The 9,963-nt window shown below is 40.5% G+C and overlaps 1 protein-coding gene across 1 annotated transcript in view; it reads right to left on the bottom strand.

The window, feature by feature from the left end:
• The window catches only part of gpbp1l1 (GC-rich promoter binding protein 1-like 1), an 82,247-nt gene that overhangs the window by 30,017 nt on the left and 42,267 nt on the right, over positions 1–9,963 (bottom strand). Inside the window, exons 4-6 of the mRNA XM_048602103.1 lie at positions 8,129–8,255; positions 4,336–4,631; positions 4,129–4,201 (exon numbers count right to left, since the gene is read on the bottom strand). Of these exons, the coding sequence (XP_048458060.1) occupies positions 4,129–4,201; positions 4,336–4,631; positions 8,129–8,255 (496 nt within the window). The remainder of the gene's footprint in view (positions 1–4,128; positions 4,202–4,335; positions 4,632–8,128; positions 8,256–9,963) is intronic.

Genomic DNA, 9,963 nt, shown 5'->3' with positions numbered 1-9,963 from the left:
TGTGTTCATCCAGCTCTGCACCTTGTTGTCTCAGATCATATCAATTCTGTTTAGCTCTTCAGTCCTCTCCCGAGATTGCTCTGCTGATGCAAAAGCACTCAGGGTTGAACAGCAACTGGAAAAAAAAAAATTTTCCGAGTGTAGATAAACTTAGGATCCAACATTTGGTTCAAATCAAATTTTCAAAATTCAATTACTGCTTATTCAAAGTGAACATGACAGGTTGTTAAGACTTAATTTTGCATACTTGCATAGTTTAATGACTCCTGAGTCAGAGTGATAGGATGCACAATTCTTCATTCACTTCAGGTTGCCGATTTCATTTTGGCTGGCTGACAATCGATTACATTTGGGAAGGGAACAGGCTACTCAGTCCTTCCCCTCATGCCAAGCAATATAAACATAAGTGATGATTGAAGACAGGCTGAACATAGATATTGGGCATATAAATTACTTAGCTCTGAAAAGGTTGGATGTGAACCAGAGATCTAGCCAATTGGTAAGTGAACAATGGCAGTGTAGATTTAAACTAATTATAAGTTCTCTGATTACTACTTTTCAGGTGATCATCTGCTTTGATTGTTCTCATAGCTTTATGTTCTATTTGTTTCCCCACAATGGCTTTAGTAATATTACATAATTTTGACAAGTCAGTTTCAGAAACAGTTTGAAGAAAAAAGTGTTCAAGCTTAAAAAAAGACAGCCATCAAAGAATGCAAAGAGAAGCAAACTTAAATGCTTCTGCGTTGTGGTTGGTTGGCTCACCAAGCTGGTTTGTTGTTCTGCAGACGTTTCATTACCCTGCTGGGTAACATCATCAGTGCAGCCTCCGATGAAGCGCTGTTGTGTTTTCCCGCCTGGTATTTAAACTCTGGGGTCCATTGGATTTGATTACCTCATTTCCAGTTTTCCTTCGCAGTTGTGTATATATAGGGTCAAGTTCTGTGTGTTTGTTGATGGCCTTCTTGGTGGAGAACGAGGCCTCGAGGAATTCCCGTGCTTGTCTCTGTTTGGCCTGTTCTGGGACCCTGGTGTTGTCCCAATCAAACTGGTGGTTTTCCTTATCCGTGCGAATGGAGAGTGAGTGAGTATTGGTCGTGTCTTTTTGTTGCTAGTTGATGTTCGTGTACTCTTGTGGCTAATTTTCTTCCTGTCTGTCCAATGTCATGTTTGTCACAGTCTTTGCAGGGGATCTTGTATGCTATATTGGTCCTATCCATAGTGGGTAACGGGTCTTTGGTTCAGGTTAGCAGTTGGCATAGGGTTGATATGGGTTTGTGTGCTACTCTAATGCCCAGTAGTGGTAGGAGTCTTATAGTCAGTTCAGATGTGTTCTTGATCTAAGGTAGCGCGATGAGGGTGTCGGGGCGTGCAGTATCTTCCTGGTGTCGTTCCTGTAATAGGCATCTTCTGACTCAGTTTTTTGGGTATCCGTTGTCCTTGAATACTTGGAATTCAGTACTTGGTCAATGTGCGTGCTTTCCTGTATACCTTTGTTCAGAAATCCCCATTCGTTCTGTGTTCCACCATGGCATCAAGGAATGGGAGCTGTTTATTCTTTTCCTCTTCCTGGGTGAATCTGAAGCTGGTGAGAGTTGTTTATTAGTTTGTGTGTCTCCTTTAGTTTGGTCTGTTTAATAATCACATATCGTATCCATTGTTTCGGTTGGATTAGTGGAAGGGCTATGCTTTCGAGCCTCTGCATCACCGCTTCAGCTATTATTCCGGAGATCAGTGTTTCTATATACAGGAAAACCCCATACACTGGCCAAATACTGAATTACAACAGCAACCACCCTAATAGCCACAAACGAAGTTGCGTGAAAACTGTGTTAAACGGGCAACAACACACTACAGCAACACAGAACTATGCCAAAAAGAAGAGTACCTCCTCCAAGTATTCAAGGACAACAGATACGCGAAAAACTGGGTCAGAAGATGCCTATTACAGAAACGACACCAGGAAGATACTGCATGCCCCGACACCCTCATCACGCCACCTTAGATTAAGAACACCTCTGAACTGACCACAAAAATCATACGACCACTGGGCATCAGAGTAGCACACAAACCTACATCAACCCTACGCCAACTGCTAACCCGAACCAAAGACCCGTTACCAAATATGGACAGGACCAACATAATATACAAGATCCCCTGCAAAGACCGTGACAAACATGACATTGGACAGACAGGAAGAAAATTAGCCACAACAGAACATCAACTGGCAACAAAAAGACACAACCAATACTCACTCATCTCCATCCACAAGGGTAAGGAAAAACACCAGATTGACTGGGACAACACCAGGAGCCTGGAACAGGCCAAGCACGGGAATTCCTAGAGGCCTGGTTCTCCACTAAGAAGTCCAGTGACAAACACAGAGCTCGACCCTATATATACTCCACTGCAAAGGAAAACCAGAAGTGAGGTAACCCAGCTCAACGGACACCAGAGTTTAAATACCAGGCGGGAAAACACAACAGCGCTTCATCGGAGGCTGCACTGGTGATGTTACCCAGCAGGGTAATGAAACGTCTGCAGAACAACAAACCAGCTCGCCGAGCCAACCAACCACAACATCCACAACCTGAGCTACAAATCTACTCAAAAATTGATCTGGTTGAACTCCATCTCAAGTGCCCAACAACACAAAACTTCTAACACTTGCATTGCAACAAGCTGAACATATACTTGGCCTTTAACTGCATACAGGAAATTACAAACAAGGAAATATTATAATAAATGAAGTATTTTTCCTAATGTATTGTCCGCAGCATACACTTTGCCTTGACTGCACAAAACTCCCGTTAGCGTTATCTTTGCTTATGGAGTAATAAAGGGAGTGTTTGAGTTTAATTGATCAATTTAATTACTGTGTACAGGACACTGATCTGGAAGACACAGGTGGCTTCCCTTTTTAAATTACTGATCCTACCAAACTCAGTAACCTTGACAACAAGGCTGGCCCAGTGGCAGGGATTACTCATGTTAGTTATTTGAGTAATATATTTGAAAGTATTTTTGAAAAGCGTGGGGTTTTATGTTTTTAAACAATATCAAGATCTATCTTTCATAAATGCAGTGAACTGATTTGCTATGTCTTGCAAGGACCCTGCAAGCCTGCTTTGAAAGACTAAATAGTCTTGGATCTGCACTATTGACTTCCAAGATGCGTTCTCAATCCTTTCCAATAGGTTAATAAAAATCCAACTCGTATTGTATAATACATGACAATTTTGCTTAGTATGTTAGTGTAATAGATTGCACTGAAAGGCACTTCGCTTTTTATGGCTGATTTCAAAGAAGTAGGAAAAGTTGCTTTTGCATAATTCCGAAACTTCAACACATTAATGTACACAATTCTAGAGTTGGCCTCAAGAGAAATGCTGATTGTCAGCAATTTTGTAACAACAAAACAATTCCAACTTTGTTAATGTGTTGCAGGGTTCGACACTATGGGATTGGAAGGGTAAAGGAAGGCTGTCTTGATGCCCAAAATATGACAAAATTATAAACCTTGCATCTCATTTCCATCCTAGTGTTACCAAATAAGCGTTGTTCAATACAGCCCTTACAAAGTGTCAAGTCCTCTTTAAACTGAATTTGGTGCCTTTTCTCCAGAGGATAATTTTTTCTAACATTAAAAAAATGCCAGAGCTGGGATTCAGTTTTGACTGGAGACATTGAAAAGAATATGAAATACTAAATGTGAGTAAGCGTACTGAAAGCTTTAAAGTTCCAAAGTACAGCAACTGTTTTAATAACCAACACCTGTAGGATCAGGAGTGTACTGGTTGGTCAAATATTCCAGTTGATCCAGTCCATATAGTCAATGTCAAAACACACAGAGTATATACATCACTGTTATACTTAGGTTACTTAAACAGTAACGCCACTTTGCCTTAAATAAAACTTACTGGCAGAGTGCCTTTTCACTTACACCCTCAACTAACGACTTGGAGATCGCAGAGATCACGATAATACAGTAAACCTCCGGCATGAGGTTATATAATTTTTGCTGGTTTAATAGAAAGTGCTGGTTCATAAGGTGCTAGTTAAACCAGTGTTTGGTGTACATAAATGGTCTTTATTGCGACAGACATGTGCAAGTTTCCAACATCTTACCCCATACTCCTGCTGGTGTGCTGACAGGTCTGCTCTGGCTAGGCTGTTTTTCTGCATCAGGGTTCAGAGATGGCTGTTTAAACAAAGTATATCCAAGATTAGTATTCAATTTATTGTTCTTACTGAATGAATTCAAATATCTTAAGTACACACATCTCAACAGGGATATTTGCCTAAAATTATTTAAAGTTATTGAAGAAAACTTACAAAGTCTTCCTCTTCAAACTGAAGTTTTTCATCCTTTTCATCCTTCTTTTCTTCCTTTACCTCAGCAGGTTGCTTGTCCTGGAATCCTGAACTCTTTCGGTTATGGAAGTTGCCATTCCAATGTCGATGGGCATTGTTGCTACCACGCTGGTTGATCACATCATGGCCTCTATTTGCATTGTGCCAACTGGCATTTTCTTTCCAAACCTGACTTCCAAAAAGGCTAACTTGAACACTCTTAGAAACACCTGAATCTACAGAATCATGGCGAAGCAATGAAGGTTGATACCAACCATCTACAAATAAACCAAAAATCAAAACATATTAGTCTTTTGACCAACATAAACTGAAGATATTTCTTTCGTGGCATGAACTCCTGCTTCTGATTTTGCAGTCTTCATTTTTATTTAACATACATAATATATCTATATAAAATTAGTCTATTTAATCCTATAACAACAAGCATATTTAAACATAATACTTACTGAACTTGCAAATGCATTTAACAATTTCATGGACATAACTGAGTTATTACTTGAGAAATAAAGATATTTTACTTCCCTTGTACCAATAAGGATTGTTGAAAAATCTGCTGTGTGTTCAGAAGCAGTACACAATAGGTGGAGATAGAACCCAGATGGAGACAAGAGATAGTAGGAACTGCAGATGCCGGAGAATCCGAGTGGTCCCTCCGGAAAGCAGATAAGGGTGGAGAGAGAAAAATGTCTTTGGTGGGGTCAGATTGCAGGCAGCGGAAGTGTTGGAGGATGACGCGTTGGATCCGGAGGTTGGTGGGGTGGTACGCGAGGACGAGGGTGATTCTGTTTTGGTTGTTATTGCAGGGAGGGGGTGTGAGGGATGAGTTACGGGAAATGCGGGAGACACGGTCAAGGGCGTTCTTGACCACTGAGTGGGGGGAAATGTTGCGGTCCTTGAAAAACGAGGACATCTGAGATGTTCAGGAGTGGAATGCTGTCTGGAAGGACCAGTCTCTCCGTGACCCCCTTGTCCGCTCCACACTCCCGTTCAGCCCCACAACCCCTGGCACTTTTCCCTGCAACCGCAGGAAGTGCTACACCTGCCCCTACACCTCCCTCCTCATTCCCATCCCAGGCTCCAAGAAGACCTTCCACATCAAGCAGATGTTCACCTGCACATCTGCTAATGTGGTATACTGTATCCGCTGTTCCAGATGTGGCCCCCTGTACATCGGGGAAACCAAGCGGAGGCTTGGGGACCGGTTTGCGGAACACCTACGCTCGGTTCGCACTAAACAACTGCACCTCCCAGTCGCGAACCATTTCAACTCCCCCTCCGATTCCTTAGATGACATGTCCATCCTGGGCCTCCTGCAGTGCCACAATGATGCCACCTGAAGATTGCAGGAACAGCAACTCATATTTCGCTTGGGAAGCGCAATGGTATCAATGTGAACTTCACAAGCTTCAAAATCTCCCCTTCCCCTACCGCATCTTCTCCTTTATCCATCTTCTATCCGCCTCCCCCTCTCTCCCTATTTGTTTCAGAATCCCCTTCCCCTCCCCCATTTCTGGAGGGGGGCCCAGGCCCGAAACGTCAGCTTTCCTGCTCCTCTGATGCTGCTTGGCGTGCTGTGTTCATCCAGCTCTATACCTGGTCATCTCAAATGGAGACAAACTCAGTTTGGCGGACAAAGGGATGGATTATGGCGAGTCAGGGAAAAAAAAACTGACATTAGGGATCATTAGTAGGTCAAAATGAGTTTGCTGTCATGACAGGGCCTGGGTGTGGGGATGAGTAAATGATACAGAAGGCAGTGTTCAGGCCCAAAAATGATCAAACTTGAAAATAAGTTCTGAAGGCAGCAGGTCCCCAAGTGGAAAACGAGATGCTGTTCTTTCAGCTTACACTGAGCCTCACTCAAGCATTGCAGCAGGCCCAAAACGAACATGTTGGCCAGGGAACACTGTGGCATGTTGAAGTCGCAGTTAACTGAAAGCTCAGGACTATTTTTGTGAACAGTCGCCCAGCCTGCGTTTCGTCTCCCCGGTAGACTAGATAATTTGCTGCTTCACTTGGAAGGTTCGTCTGGAGTCTTGGATAGTGGTGAGGGAGTAAGTAACAAGGCAGGTGTCAAACCTTCTGTGACTATGTGAGAAGGTGCCATGGGGTGTGGGAAGGTGTTGGGAGTGGAGAAGTGCAACAGGGTGTCCTGGAAAGAACAATCCTTGTGGAACGCTGAAGAGAGGGCCCTTTGTGTCTGGTGGTGGCATCCTGCCAGAGGTGACAGAAACAACCAGAAATCGCAGGATTATGATCCCTGGATCAGAAACATTAACTCTGCTCTCTCTCCACAGATGCTGCCAAACCCTGCCGAGTTTCTCCAGCAATTTCTATTTTTGTTTCAGATTTCCCGCATCTGAAATTTTGTTTCATTTTAGCAGTATCAAGCAATTTGATCATTGGTGCCATTGCACAAATTTAAATGTCTGATCAAAGGGATGGGTACCAATTTTCTTTAAAATAAATATTTCTTTTACATGTACAGTTAATGCTTTGTGAAAACACGTTCCTTATCTCTTCACTCCTATTATCTTGAATATATTTTATACCATTCAATTGTTCAATTAGTTACACATTTATAAGTCCAAGTTTTTCTCCATGAAATATGGAAAACTCCTTAATGACCGCTCTTACACGCACAGTTATAATTATTAAACCGTTATCCATTTACTCAGTGTTATCACTACTTTCAATTTCTCTACAAATATCAAAATAGTCCCAAACCTAATGTCACACATCAGTATTACACATCAAATTAAAAGTAAGAATCTCATATCAGTAACAAGGAACAATTTTGTAATTAATAGGTCAATTAACTGGCAGCCAACTAACAAGCAGAGGTTGCCACAAACTCATGCTACTTCCACCATTAAGTATGTGACAACGCTGTAGCCTTAAGTGGTGTGTTGTGTGCTGGTTTCTTTTAGACAGAGATTGGGGGGGGGGTCAGGTGATGAGCAGTCTATGGAGAAGTTAAACAACTTTTGTGGCCTTGTTTTTTTTTTATTAAAAGTTGGAACAAGAGAAGCAGCTTGAGTGGGTACGGTCAAACTTTCATAGATCCAGGATTTTAGTCAGCTTTCGGCAGTTTTTGCTGGGGTCTCAGCAGGGTTGGAAGGCAGCAGGGTTGGAAGGCCGTGAATCTCTCCTGGCTGCTGCACTGTCTCTGGGAAGCCGCTGTATGTATTTCTTTCTTGCCAAGTGGACTGCATGTGAGAAAATCTGCTTTTCTGATTTTGCCGTTTTGCCAGGGGTATGTTTATGGGTGTTACTATATTGGAATAGTTACTGTATCCATTATTCTTTTAAGCTTTCCAACAGAGTTAAGTTATTCCAAGTTCCTCTTTCTTTTGTTGTTTTTTTAACCACAGTGTCTGAATAAAATGTGCTCTGCTTAGAATAGTTTGACCAATCGAATTGCACCTGGAACACAGCATCTCACATTTAACCTTTTAAAGTAAGATAAAGTTAAGGTCGAGGCTACCTTCTTAATATATTTTGAGGGGGGTCTGCTCTGGTCCATAAATAAAATTATCATCTATGAATCATCCATTATTCTCATTTCAAATTAAAAGAATTTGCTTATGATACGTACATACTATGGCAAATGTAAAATTGACGAAAATAATAAGAAAATAGCTCATTTAATTGAAAGCATTTTGTAGTGTTGTCTGTAACTGATTTTCCTTGTTCCAAATTTTCATCTGGCAAGTTAGAAATGTCTAAGATTGTTAAATTGTACCTTTCCTACCTCCAGCAGCTCGGAGTAGACCATTATTAAAGAATCCATCTGAGGAATTGTGCCTTCTACGATTTACACCAAATCGACCATCGCCTCGAGCAAAATGGTCACTGTGTTTCTCACTGGTAGAAGAGGACTGCATAAAAAAGTTTTCAAAGAATAGTAAAATTATTTGTGCTTTTCAAAATAGCATTATGTTCACCAGTTCTGCTCCAGATAACTATAAACTTAAGTGAGAAACAGAATTCATTAAGTATTTTGCTCGGCTGCTATACTGAACATTTGTCCTTTTAAGGCCACAAAGACTAACCACTGCAGAGATTCTGGGTCAGACATAAGAGTTTAATCCATGTTCAGGCTTTGTGTCTATTTTAATGTACATTCATAGATCAACTTCAGTAATTCCTTTGCCAAGTTTCCCTACAGATTAAAATTAACCAATCATTTCTAATTTTTGTTGAAAGAAACTTGAAATTTGAGTGCATTTCAAATGTCATCAACAGGAAAAAGACATAACAAATAGAATTCGCACGCTGGCATAGCATTTTTATTAAAATTAGAAGTATGATTGATTATACCATAATTTGAAATATGTAAAGCAGGCTTTCATGAAGCCATGACAACACTCATACTTCGCAGTCTAGCACAACAAATGATTTAATTTTATATCAACAGAGCAGCAAATACATATGGAGTTACAACGAATTTCAATTTTGTTTCAATGACAGTCATTGATTCATAATATTTTGGTTGGGTTACACACTAACTAAACGTTTTTGCTCTTAAACACATTTATAATTTCTAGTAATTCTGTTTAAGGTTACTTGGGATTGGGAAGCGTCAAAGTTTAATTTCATCTGCTTTGCTCCATGGCATATAACATCACTAAATATCTAAACTCAAACTGTTTACTTAAAATTTTGAAGTTAAGAAAGCTCCTGACACAGACCTGTGCATACAATATGCCTGTGATGTCAGCACACAGTATGTATGGACATCACAACACAAGATACATACTACCATATGTGCCACATGTGCAAGGTCCACCAAAAATAGGAGTACTTCTTTCTTGAAAAGCAAAGAAAAACTGGTAGATCAGTTTTAAAAAAAATTAAGTGGAAGAGTTTGAGATTTTGTCAATTTTGATTCAAAAAGGACAAATGCGTATTTTGATATTTATTATAGAATGAAAAATGAACTTTGAAAAAACTAAAAATTTTGAATTGCAACAGAAGTCAGGAAAATAAAGCTGATCAATCATGCATGTTCAATCAAAATTCAATTGATCAAGAAAAAGGCATCTAAACACAGCTCACCAATTCAAGACCAAGGAAACACTACGCATAAATTAGCTCCAGTCACAATATAGGATTTTTAGCAGTTGGATGAAATAATAAAAACAACCTCGAGCTGAGAAGCAACACTCCTGTTTAAATCAGAAAATTGTGTTCAAGCCCCTCAAAAAAAAACTTAAGCATAAAGAAGTCTAACACCGTGTCCTAGTACTGAGAGACAGCTGCCCGTCAGAATTGCCATCTTTCGGCTGACGGGTTGAGCCAAGGCCACCTCAAGCAAGAACAAAAGAGTCAATGGCACTATACTTTGATCAAAGCAGCGAGTGTCTTGGACAAAATCTGTCCCTCCAACAGCATCATTTGAACAGATTATCAGTTTTCTTGTTGCTATTTCTGGTACCTTGTAAATTGACTGACCCATTTCCTACAATGACAACAGCGACTATATAATCGTACTTAATTGCAGTTAAGTAACAATTTTGCCTTGTCCTGAACTACTGGATAAGTACAACGCACGTCTTTATTTCTTTAGCAGCAAAAGGTCCCAAT

Source organism: Rhincodon typus, chromosome 10 (genome assembly GCF_021869965.1).
Source record: "Rhincodon typus isolate 14 chromosome 10, sRhiTyp1.1, whole genome shotgun sequence".
Taxonomy (NCBI): Eukaryota; Metazoa; Chordata; class Chondrichthyes; order Orectolobiformes; family Rhincodontidae; genus Rhincodon; species Rhincodon typus.
This window is presented reverse-complemented; position numbering and strand designations above follow the sequence as displayed.